Source organism: Schistocerca nitens, chromosome 5 (genome assembly GCF_023898315.1).
Source record: "Schistocerca nitens isolate TAMUIC-IGC-003100 chromosome 5, iqSchNite1.1, whole genome shotgun sequence".
NCBI classification, from domain to species: Eukaryota; Metazoa; Arthropoda; class Insecta; order Orthoptera; family Acrididae; genus Schistocerca; species Schistocerca nitens.
In genome coordinates, this window is record NC_064618.1 from 571,104,417 (window position 1) to 571,118,000 (window position 13,584).

The window sequence follows — 13,584 nt, forward strand, 5'->3', positions numbered from 1 at the left end:
ATCCGAAAAAATGACGTTTTGCCATTCGTACACCCAGGTTCGTCGTTGAGTACACCATCGCAGGCGCTCCTGTCTGTGATGCAGCGTCAAGGGTAACCACAGCCATGGTCTCCGAGCTAACAGTCCATGCTACTGCAAACGTCGTCGAACTGTTCGTGCAGATGGTTGTTGTCTTGCAAACGTCCCCATCTGTTGACTCAGGGATCGATAAGTGGCTGCACGATCCGTTACAGCCATGAGGATAAGATGCCTGTCATCTCGACTGCTAGTGATACGAGGCCGTTGGGATCCAGAACGGCGTTCCGTATTGCTCTCCTGAACCCACCGATTCCATATTCTGCTAACAGTCATTGGATCTCGACCAACGCGAGCAGCAATGTCGCGATACGATAAACCGCAATCGCGATGGGCTAAAATCCGACCTTTATCGAAGTCGGAAACGTGATGGTACGCATTTCGCCTCCTTACACGAGGCATCACAACAACGTTTCACCAGGCAGCGCTGGTCAACTGCTGTTTGTGTATGAAAAATCGGTTGGAAACTTTCCTCATGTCAGCACGTTGTAGGTATTGCCACCGGCGCCAACCTTGTGTGAATGCTCTGAAAAGCTAATCATTTGTATATCACAGCATCTTCTTCCTGTCGGTTAAATTTTGCGTCTGTAGCACGTCATCTTCGTGGTGTAGCAATTTTAATGGCCAGTAGTGTACTTAAATACAGAACTATTTTTCTGATATTTTGTCTTTCTTGTACAGTCCTTTAGAGTGGACTAAATGCATCATTAAATTAACAAAACATTTGTAATCCGTACAACGATATTATTGAGTGGTACGTACGAGTCACGGTACTCATTAGCACAGTCTGATAGATGGGTACTAGTACGTCGGAAGCTATGTTGTAATGGCAAAATGTTCATACTGGCGCTGAAGGTATACTCTTGAGAGTATTACGTAAACATTTGCTTACAACTCAACACAATGCTCCAGTTGGTGGTATTTCACATCGTTGTAATGTCTCATAGCTCAGCAGCTGACACCAGTTCATAACAGTGTCTTCTTCACACATGTAGGCTACGCAAACGCAGCAGTTCGATGCAATGATCAGCAAAGGGAAAGATAATCTGCATTTATTTGTTGTCATGCCATTATTTCGTTCAGTGTACATTTTAGAATAACTTCTCAATTGTGTAAAAGGTTTTTACGTTTCTCATTTTCACTCAGTGCCGTAAGACATTCTAAGCAATCTTCTCGAACATTTTCACATAGGACTTTTATTATAGGTTAGACTGGTCGTTTTGAACGTTAGTTTGTTGCACTGAAGTATTTTTCTTGGCTAGTTGTTCTGAATCTTCATTATCATGAATCCCAACGTGGGATGATACCCGTTGACAGATTGCTTATTACTCTTCCTTTAATAATGAATTTACACTAGATAAACTTCTGGCGATTGTTAACATTTTTGAACTTTCAATTGAATATATACGTTGAAGGGCCGATAGTGAATCACTCAGTTGCACTGCTTTCAGAAGCCCATTTGTCCATGCACAACGTCTGTGCAATGGAATACTTACGCATTTGTATACCTCTACATGCTACAGCCCAGTTAACGCGAATTTGTTTCAAATGAGTTCTTGATGGAACTTCTCATATTTAGATTTCTGGTTGGGGAGAATGTGAAGAAAGGATTTCAAGTAAGATCATCTTACAGTGCTACAGTGGAATGCAGGACGCGTGTCCCAGTCAAAGGAATGTCCGATCACGAATGTGGAATGTTACGAAAACAATATTGTAACTTCTTCCACAAAGCCAAACATCTCTGTGTCTAAATCATACGACACAAAAAGGAATTTCGATGACATTCTGTCTTGTTTTCTTTTACATCTACTTACTTATTTCCATCATCGGACTTGAATTGTAAATGCATTTCGAAACGCATAAATACTTTCTCTCTCTCTCTCTCTCTCTCTCTCTCTCTGTGTGTGTGTGTGTGTGTGTGTGTGTGAGAGAGAGAGAGAGAGAGAGAGAGAGAGAGAGAACATGTGTTTCTTTGTTTCCTTCTTTTCACTTAAATAATAAATGTCAAATATTTTACTGTTGTGAAAGAAACATGTGTAAATTATTCCGTATTTATTAAAATTTCGTAAGATAAACTCACTCAGTTATTTTAATCTCGTTATAAAAACTACACGCTCACACAAATCGCATATACAGAAAAACATTATTAAATACAAGATAGTGCTCTTGACTTACAGAATTTTTGTTGTTGTCAGTTATCTTTTTGCAGTGTCCATCCTTTTGTCCATGTAAGTAATATTTTACACATTTTCATACATATATCTCCACCAGCAGCTTCCCAGACCAACCATAAAACGGAACTTAATGAAATTGCTATTTCAGTAATAGACAAATTCTTGCAAACAACCATCCACAGCACACAATCATGCTGTTCTCTGCGCACATGGTCGTCAGTATAGTATCCAATTTTTATTGTCAAAGAGAAGTAGCTTCAGAATTTTAGTAAATCGCTGACAAAAATGAGCAGTAATTACGTTTGTCTCACTGGTTTATTTACGATGTCAATAGTTAGCGCTTTCATCGGTCGGTAGTACCATGTTTCAGCGTCTCTCTCCGGTTATTTTGTACAAATTCGTTTTGTAATCGTACTTTTTACATTCACAATGCTTGAGGACATACATTCGTAAATTATTCCCTAAATTCACTCGAAAGTTAACAATGCGTCTGCTGAAAGAAAAATCACATAGTATGTCAGGACAATGTGTTCCCTGACATCCACCTTCCCCTTTCGACTTTTACGGGATGATAACCTCAGGAATTGGGTCTACTCCACCTTTAATAGGAAATAAAAGCTGCTAGGATAAATAAGCAGCGAAATTTACGTCCAAGTTGTGAGAAAATCCTCATGGTTTTACGTAAATTCAATTTCCAATTTTTCTATTTGACAGCTATTATAAAACATGTTTTCTGGCCAGCTGGTCTTACAGTTGTTTGTTGCATGTATTAATATCGCTTAAATGGACTAAGCAAGGTTATAACTTTTATGCTGAATAACAAAAGCTGTTGTTCTGGTCATCGGACGCTGCATGGGAATTCGGACGCTATGGCTGGCACCTGCTTAGCTGTGGCGCATGCGCTTGACTGTAGCAAAGATGGTAATTTTTAGCCTTCGTAAAAGTTATCAGCGAACACAAAAAATTTTCCCTATCGCTCACTGGAGCATTTGCATTTATTTATTTGTTCAAATAACGATATTATTATTACTTTTCTTTATGAACTGAACAGCGTGGTTACTAAAAGGATTGCTGTTAAACAATTAAGGCGATTGATTACTGATTCCGAACAGACTGAGGGACACAGGAGCTCAATCGTAAAATTCACTCCTTATCATAACACTGTCTACCTTCAGTATCGTTCTGATACTTAAATATATCCATGCGTTGAACAGCTTAATTTGTAAGTATAGGGAAAGAGAAGATTGTGTCTTACCTTATTAAATCCTCTGAAAGAAATACAACGTCTAGGTGCATATTGTTACCAAGTTCTGTAGGACTTAATTTGATTTTAATTAATTCTTAAGTTTACTGTGAATTTAGAAGCAAAGTTGTTAACTGTACTTTTTACTCAGGATTTCACGATGGAAGCAAGCCAAACTGATTCTAATACCATTTACTAGCAGCCATCTTTAAACTGTATTATGTAATGAATTATTGAAAATTATTAACTGGATTGTGGACTTTCAGTTAGTAAAATTTACGTCAGCAAATGGCAATCAGTGCATAGGTACTTAAAATTGCTGCATTATTAGCATTGCATTCTGTAATCCTATAACCTAAATATATCATGATTCGAAAGACAGTAATTTTTATACAATATATTGTTATTAATCAATGAAGAAGGACTGAAGATAATACAGTAAGAGACTGATGAGACAAAAGTCTAATCACTGTTAGTAATAAACTATAATGTTAAAATTAATTGTTGTTTCATTTTGACCTGTCGTGACTGATACTCTGTTAGTCGTGACTGATACTCTGTTAACAAAAAAACTTTTCTGAAAAAACTGCAAGTCTTGCCTTGTCGACGTTTTCCCTATTGTAAGTGTGGCGAGCGAAGATCTCACACCCCTTCTTCACGTCTCTGATAGCTTAATATGCTCCAAGCAACATTACTCTTCCCAGAGACGTGGTTCCAGTAGCAGTATGGCTTACTAAATTTCAGAGTGTTGTAAGTCTTCAAATTCTGCATCCGCGACTTGATGGTTGCAGGGACGACTTATTGGCGTCCAAGGGAAAAGCCACACCACTTTGTTGAAGATTCGACGGATTTTTAGCACCACAATAATTTTACAACCGTGGCCATCAACAATGCGTGTACAACCGTTCAACCCCCCACCACTGTCGTCTTTTTTCACAGAGCACAACAGAGCGCGCCAAACCAGTCGTCCATTCCGATTGCTAGATTTTCGCAGTATTAATTTTTCTCTTCATTAAAGCATTAATTAAACCCCCGAAGTAAAGCAGTCGCTTAAAATTTGATAAATAACTTTTACGTGTTTTCGTCTTTTTAAAATAATGCGCATATTGTAATTAAGACATTTTACAAGTTTACTAAGATACCTCCATTCCCAACATTCACATATACTCGTAGTTTCAAGATTAATCAACTAATATTTGTATCGAAAGCGATTTAAAAGCAGTTAATGTTTATGTATCTGGCATAGTTGTTCCGTTACAAAGTCTCCGAAATTTCGTCAAATCTTGCACAGGTGGAGACTTATTTATTTCTTATCTATTTCATTTTCTAAGTGTCAAATCTACAATGAGGTTCATCGTGCGTGCACCTTTTAATGAAAGTAGGAAACGCTAGGAAGAAACTAAAAAAAAATCTTACTTTCTGTTTACCGACAACATTTTGAGTGGGAGGGATTACTGCTCGTCATATAGAGGAAATGCTGACTCGCTGACAGACTCAACAAAAAAATTGCTTATGACCTTTCGACCAAAAGACCTTCTTCTAATGCAGAATACACACACACATTCACAATTGTCCCTGGTCGCCGAAGTCGGATCTCAGTGACCAGAATCAGTTGCCATGAAACTTCCTGGTAGATTAAAACTGTGCGCTGGACCGAGACTCGAACTCGGGACCTTTGCCTTTCGCGGGCAAGTGCTCTGGAAGATAGGAGACGAGGTACTGGCAGAAGTAAGCTGTGAGGACTTGGGTAGCTCAGATTGTAGAGCACTTCCCCTCGAAAGGCAAAAGTCCCGAGGTCGATTCTCGGTCCGGCACACAGTTTCAATCTGCCAGGAAGTTTCATATGAGCGCACACTCCGCTGCAGAGTGAAAATGTCATTCTGGATCAGTTGTCATGTGTGTGAGTTGTGCTTACGTGGAAGTGTATGTGTGTTTTCTACGTTAGAAGAAGGCCTTTTGGTCGAAAGCTCACATGTTTAGCAGTCTTTTTGTTGTGCCTGGCTACTCCTACACCTATATCTACATCTACATTTATATTCCGCAAGCCACCCAACGGTGTGTGGCGGAGGGCACTTTACGTGCCACTGTCATTACTTCCCTTTCGTGTTCCAGTCGCGTATGGTTCGCGGGAAGAACGACTGCCGGAAAGCCTCCGTGCGCACTCGAATCTCTCTAATTTTACATTCGTGATCTCCTCGGGAGGTATAAGTAGGGGGAAGCAATATATTCGATGCCTCATCCAGAAACGCACCCTCTCGAACCCTGGACAGCAAGCTACACCGCGATGCAGAGCGCCTCTCTTGCAGAGTCCGCCACTTGAGTTTGCTAAACATCTCCGTAACGCTATCACGCTTACCAAATAACCCTGTGACGAAACGTGCCGCTCTTCTTTGGATCTTCTCTATCTCCTCTGTCTCCTCAGAGGAGATGTTTAGTAGCAATCTGTCCTTTTCATAATATAGTCGTTGTTCGATTCTGGACTTTCGGTTGTTTGCTTTCTGTTTAGATGAATACGTGGGTGCTGGTGGCAGCCCTTCTCTGCGCCGCGCCCCAGGATCCAGCTGGTGCGGCAAACGTGCTGGGCCTGTTTCCGTACCCGGCCGTCAGCCACTTCGTGGTGTACGAGCCCCTCATGAAGGCCCTGGCTGCTCGAGGGCACCGAGTGACCGTCTACAGCCACTTCCCGCAGCGCCAGCCGTCGCCCAACTACACGGACGTTAGCTTGGTGGGCTCCATGCCCCTAGTGGTAGAGAACGTCCCTTTCTTCCCAGGGATCGGAACCAACAACATTTTCACAGACGTGTACGGTATCGAGGCGACAGCTCTGAACACGTGCGAGGCTACACTTGAGTCTCGCGCTATGCAGCAACTTATGAAATCCAACGAGTCGTTCGATCTCGTCTTTACTGAAATGTTCCACTCCGATTGTATGCTGCCTTTTGTGCACAAGTTCCAGGCGCCCCACATAGCCATGTTCTCGTCCGTCCACATGACGTGGACCGATTACCGGTTCGGCAATCCGACTAACCCTTCCTACATCCCTACCCAGTTCTCTCCAGGAAACTATAGGATGAACTTCCTCCAGCGCCTGAAGAACACATTCTTCTCCGTGTACCTAAACTGGTACTACGACTGGTATGTGGAGCCTGCCATCAACGCTATGGCAGCGAAATACTTCGGCGAGTCGCTACCACCAATGCACGAGATTGCGAAGAACACCAGCCTCTTGCTGCTGAACACGAGTCCCGTGCTGAACCTTCCTCGGGCCATGGTGCCCGCGATAGTGGAGGTGGCTGGAATCCACTTGCCGCAACTTAAGAAGCTTCCACAGGTCGGTATCATAGCTGCTGGCGCTTCTTCCGGCTTCGTGTTGCAATACTCCCTATAAAAGACGATGAATTTTTCTCGGGCTATCATCCGAGTCATGGCGTCGTTGTACGGCAATGTGTCCATAAGTTTCCTACTCGTCAACTTCAGGAGAAGTGTCGGATTCATGTTTATTGCATGTATGCAGTCGAGACAGAGCAGTCTGTGGTCCAGCGGCTATAAAGTCACACAATGGAAATGAACCCGACACTTCACCTGAAGATGACGAGTGGAAACCTGTGAAAACGTTACCGGCAACGACGGATTTATTCGACTAATAACCCGAGAAAAATTCTTCATCGAGCTTCGCCGAGAAAGCCTCCGTTCCCATGTACTCCCTATTAAATTCCGTCGATTGTTAATAATTGAATAGCAAATGGCTCTGAGCACTATGGGACTTAACTGCTGAGGTCATGAGTCCCCTAGAACTTAGAACTACTTAAACCTAACTAACCTAAGGACAACACACACATCCATGCCCGAGGCAGGATTCGAACCTGTGACCGTAGCGGTCGCGCGGCTCCAGACTGTAGCGCCTAGAACCGCTCGGCCACTCCGGCCGGCAATTGAATAGTAGCCTGAGTTCTAATTTTTATGTGAGCGTGACTCAATAGATAAGCGCTAATTGGGAGTCGTATCTAATCAGAATGCTGCTGCACAACAATATCAAACACTATGTAGAGGGGCTTTTGCAATAATCACTGTCAAGATAATTTACACTGTTTGAGCGATGTATTCTAGTTAGACACCAAGTGAGACAGACACTACTTTCCTCTTACACTTCCAATTACTGTTAATTTCAAAACGATTATATACTTTGGTATATCGTCACACGCTGTAACGATAGTTAGCGTACAGAGTCCTCACTGCAGTCTATTGAGCGGCTGGTTCGGTTGACGCGAATGCGTATTTTCGTCACTCCATAAATGTCCTTAAGACTCTTCGGAAACATCACTTGTCGCGATTCTGTATAATGTTTCTGTAGCGTTGCACTGGGGGTCAACACGCAGCGGTGAGAACACACTCAGCCGATAGGACATCACGAGATACTTTCTCCCGCCATTCCGACCACGATATGCCCATTGACCGAAGGCTACACCCTGATTATTATTATACTCACTCACTTAGCGCTCGCGGCACTTGGCAATCGATTCTGCCTACCGTCGACCCGTGTGGGGCAAAACGTGTTTATCTCTGAGCAGGGGATAGTGGACCCCTTACAATGGTCAATATGATGCAGCTCTTTTTTCTTGCTGTGATGTAATGATAAAGTCAAACTCCCCGTCGTTTCTTTGGACGTCCTAAAGATCTTCCTCCGGTTCTTTCAGTTGGTGAATATTTTTGTGTACACTGCATGGGGAACATCACACCACATTATTTTTCCGTTAATTTGCGTATTTTCTCTAATTATTTAATTTCTTCAATTTCCTTTATCCGTTCGTTATAATTATAATCTGTAATGGTAACTCTATCCTAGAAGAATGTAATTATTCCAGTTCCAAAAGAGGCAGCATAACGAAACTGGCTGTGGAGAGATTTAAATATTGAATTTTGACGTTGAATGTGCCTAGTGCTGGGCGGCTGTAATTAAGCTTTCACTACTTGCGCTATTGTAGACGGGAAACTGTTTACCGTGTGGGAACCCAAATTTACAGGAATGCTGTTCGGACTTTGCGCTGCATGATTTGCTTTGTTAGCAGTGTTAGCGTCACGATTGCCGTTAGGTGCCAGTGCTGGTACGGCTGCGGAGGGATGAAACACGAGCATCCGCGTGCATTACAGTTGCAGACAGTCAACATAGATCTGAGCAAGGTGAGCAGGGCAGGTTGAAGAACATGATTCGAACATTTGAATTAACTGGTGATTTGGGCATTGCTCCTGGGAGAGGACGACAGCCATTTGCGCCACAAATTGCTCAAGAAGTAACTGTCGCCACGGCTGAGAATTCTGGACGTAATGTGCGGTCTTCAGTCAGTGCACGTACTGTGTCACCACAGCTGAAAATTCCAGGGTGCACCATTCAAAAAGTGCTATAAAAATTGTGAAATATTAACTCTAGTGCAGTTCCAAGGTGTCGTGAATGCAGATGACCGTCACATTGCGCAACGTCTGTAACCCGGAATGTAAAAATGCTGCGCAATTAACAGATATTACTCTGTCGCGTGCAAACTAGAAGGTGTTTCTTTAAATTATTTATTTGTTATTTCTCTTCTGAATGCCCTTACAAATGTTTCGACGAAGTTACATTGTCCTGAGATCACTCGTTTTTTCATGAGGGCCCTCTCGTGCAGCGGAAGTTAAATCAGCCACAAGCTAATATGGAGGCCCTAGAATTAGGTGGAAATTACAACTAAACTAAACAGATAGCTATGCTAAAGACGTTATTGTTAACGGATAAAACCGCACTAATAATATCTGCAGCATAACAACCATAGTCGCTACATCGCCATAATACTAAGCGGCCGAGTTGCTTCATGCTGAAGTTAAGGGTTTAAAACTGGACATCTTAGAGCAAATGCAGATTTTTAAACACCTGCAGTATGCCAAAGACGATGTCCTTAACGATCAGCTCCAATTAGAAAGAAATTTCTTTGAAGGTTTGGGTCCCTTACTTAATTCTTCACATTAACTTACATGCCGTGGAAGTTGGTTGATACACGCGCACGATGTTGATTGTTCACGGATGGTAACGAGCCCCCCCCCCCCCCCCATTTTGGTACGTTTTCCCTCCTACTGTGTTGAGGGTTTGGTTAGCCAAGAAGAACACCATTTGTATTTTCTTATTGCTGCGCGATTTTAGGAGGTATTTTATACATCTTCGTTGTCTTCTATGTAATTATAAGATCATGGAGCCAAGGTATGTTATAAATCTTTAACGTCTTCTGATTACTGCCTGGTGGGCTACTTAGTATTATGGCGATGTAGCGACTATGGTTGTTTCTGCTGCAGATATTATTAGTGAAATTTTATCCGTTAACAGTAACGTCCTTATCATAGCTATCTTTTTAGTTTAGTTGTAATTTCTACCTAATTCTAGGGCCTCCATATTAGCTTGTGGCTGATTTACCATCCGTGCACAAAGTTTGTCGTGCATTGCTATTAAATATGTCTTAACTCCCGCATCATCGCTTTTATCATTTGCTCAATTTGCTATTTGTGCGACAACATTTGGCAGTCAGTTAGGTCCCGATCCGTGTTAACTTTGTAATCCCACTCCCATGCATGAGAAGAGCGTTTCCTGGCCGCGCGCATGCGCAGTGATTTCGATAGCCGCGCATGTGAGCAGCCTGCGGTGCCTCAGTTCGGTGGAGAGCCTGTGACCATCGTACGTTGGCTGGGGCGAGGCAGCACACACAGGGTTGAGATAAGTAATATTATTGACTTGGTGCATATGTACCGTGTATTTCCAAAAAAAAAAAAAAGAGTCTTCCCGCTGTAGGTGTTGATTTTAGCCTTTGACTATGCCTATTTAGGCAAGCTGTTTTATATTTGTTCTGAAGAAGGCGTGGTTATCCACGCTGAAACCTAGGTAAACACCAGGTAGTTTGTGCAATCGAGGCGGATTTTTCATAATTATTTCGATACTTACGATTGCTGACACGCTGCAATGCTGAAAGTTCACTCATTAATATCTACAGAAGAAAATTAACTCACTCATGGTTTTGAGAATGCTACGACATGACAGGTTCCAGAATGTACACATAATTTCCTGTAGTCGTAAAGCTGTCAAATTTAAAATTCCCACTGAGTTTTATTCTTGCACCAATGAGCAATGACCTGCGTTGTTACGATGGTTTGCAGTCCGGAAACTAAACGATGGACGCCGCAGAAAATCCATTTCAACAAATACAACTTTTAAATACGTAAAAGTACCTAACATAATCACTGCCCACAGACATATCAAAGCACATCCCAAAAAAGATACGCAATATATAAGCAGTGGCTACCAAAAAAAAAAAAAAAAAAAAAAAAGAGCTTGAGTTAGCAAACAGTAATGGTAGAAAAATAATACTATGGCAAACAATGACAAAAAGAAATTTTTATTGCAGTCACCATAAATACAGCATTCATGATTACAACATATATGTTTATATACTATCTGTATCTCCACACTGGCCGGCCGATGTGACCGAGGGGTTCTAGGCGCTTCAGTCCGGAACCGTGCTGCTGCTACCGTCGCAGGTTCGAATCCTGCCCCGGGCATGGATGTGAGTGATGTCCTTAGGTTAGTCAGGTTTAAGTAGTTCTAAGTCTAGGGGACTGATGACCTCAGATGTTAAGTCCCATAGTGCTAGAGCCATTTGAACCATTTTTATCTCTACATTGCAAGCGTTTATCAAGGAACAAACACTTTTCTGACGATTGCAGCTGTTGTAAATATTACGAAGTGGATTCGCAGTTTGCGAATACGTTTTGACGTCACTTGCCTGTGACACATGAAACTCTGTGCCGACTCGAACCCGGATTTCCCGCTGAATGCGCGCTGCCACCTTAACGACTTCGGCTATCTGCGCTCGCCCCTAGCACTGACGCCAACCTTCATGTGTCACGTTGTCCACGACTCTTATGTTGGCATATTTCGTGATTCCCACAGAGGTAGAGACAAATATTTTATTATCGTCGTTGTAGCCCGTCAGTGAACTGATAATAACAACGTCTGTGTTCATGCAGTGTCCGTATCATTACACTACAATGTCCTTCAGACATGTATGCATTACGAATTGTGTGAGCATAAGAGCTGTGGACAACGTGCCGTATAGAGGTCTGGGTCGGTCCTCGAGGCGTATACGGATAGCCCAAGTCGTTACGGTGACTGCTCGCGTTAAGTGGGTAATCCGGGTTCGAGTTCTGGTCTGGCACAAATTTCAGTATATCACAAACATCTGACGTCAATACGTATTCGCAAACTGATATAGAGTGAGAGACAGAGAGGGAGAGAGAGAGAGAGAGAGAGCTTATCTGTGCTTTGCGGGTGACGTTTAATGACGTCAGCAGCTGTGCGTTGCTGTGACGTAATCATAGCAGGTCCGACAGTGGCAGTCTGCAGCTGTTTCATACTGTTACCTAGAGAATGATCCACTAGACGGTAATACTATTGTTCAGTCGTCTTCCTTCTGGTATAGGCTGGTCGGAAACAGCTGGTACTGTATAGTTCATATGCGTACGACGATAACATTTTGGACACATGATGCAGTTAATAAGTCCAAGTGCACAGTGTTTGAAAGCGTACGGTATCCACTACAACTGCCAGGTTGCGAAGCCGCACGTATCACATTCGTGAATTCAGTCTGGCGAATGACTTTCAAACGTAGGGAACTGCTTTATTACTTTTATAGCGGCTGCTAGTGTTTTAATGCGCACACGTCACAGCAAACAATTTAATCGAGCAGTTGTGTATCCAAAAGAATTAACAAAATCATTTTAATAGTTAATGAATCATAACACGATAAAAGTAATGCATAGTTACTCTCTACAAAACAAGACATCTGAATCAGCAAAGATAATAAACCAAAGAAAAATATACCACTCACAATCAGCAAATGTCTTCACAGTAGATAGGGAGACTGTTGTACTTTGAAGATAGTGTACCCGATGCTGATAGTGTACATGATCCTTACTGATCGGTGTTTACATCTAGTGACTGTTTTTAAAAAAATGGCTCTGAGCACTATGGGACTCAACTGCTGTGGTCATAAGTCCCCTAGAACTTAGAACTACTTAAACCTAACTAACCTAAGGGCATCACACACATCCATGCCCGAGGCAGGATTCGAACCTGCGACCGTAGCGGTCGTGCGGTTCCAGACTGTAGCGCCTGTAACCGCTCGGCCACTCCGGCCGGCGACTGTTTTTAGAATCACATGAAAGAATATGCACTAAAGACCACCTTAAACAGCTGCCAGTCTCTTGTTTGTGTTGTTGTGAGATATAAGGTTGGTTTTCGAGTGGCGTTCGAAAGTATTTGGAGTTCTCCACATTTAAGTGTCGTATAATATATTGAAGCTACTTGAAAGTTATTATTAATTCTTCGACTGCAGAATTTTATGACGAGTAAAATTCTGTAAATTTTTAAAACTCGTTACATAACGTGTCGACGGTTAAGCCGTGCTCCAAAATGCGATATTTCCAAATAAACTGAACCTCTTTAGTATGTAAGCAATCCTACCAGTGTTGAAAGTGGAAATTTACGTTGGCTTGCAACAGCCTGTGTTTCTAAATATATTGAACTTGTAACTGGATTTGGTAATAATTCAGCTAAATTTAACTTCATTTACTGATCATTGGTAAGCAATGGAGCAGAAATGTAACAAACCTAATTTAATACAGTATTGTCAAGCTTTCCTCTGTTGCAATACTTCTAAATTTCAATAGAATATGTGTCCCTAGGCACGTGACCATGTTGTACCTTGGAACAGTTTTCCAGATTGGGAGAAACCATAATTTTCCAAAGTAATTTTTGTAATTTAGGAAGAGGACTGCAACTCACAAAAAGTGAATACTATCACTGAAAAATAGAATAAGAAAATATGTTAAACTTGTATTTTTGAGTGACCTATAGGCGAAAAAGTGTTCCAAGGTGCAACACTCTCCTCTGCGGACAACTGTGAATATTGTAAAGTACTGAAACGAATTTGGGTTCTAAAGAAATGCAAGAATACGAGAGCTAATACAGTCCCCACAATTTATGTCAGAAGATATGTTCAAGACGGGCAAACCTACGTGTGT

At 42.0% G+C, this 13,584-nt stretch overlaps 1 protein-coding gene across 2 annotated transcripts in view; it reads left to right on the forward strand.

Annotated features, from left to right (window-relative positions):
* Positions 1-13,584, forward strand: part of LOC126259634 (UDP-glucosyltransferase 2-like) — a 796,919-nt gene that overhangs the window by 701,452 nt on the left and 81,883 nt on the right. For both annotated transcript variants that reach the window (XM_049956558.1, XM_049956559.1), the window contains one exon: positions 5,999-6,823. In XM_049956558.1, the coding sequence (XP_049812515.1) occupies positions 5,999-6,823 (825 nt within the window). The remainder of the gene's footprint in view (positions 1-5,998; positions 6,824-13,584) is intronic.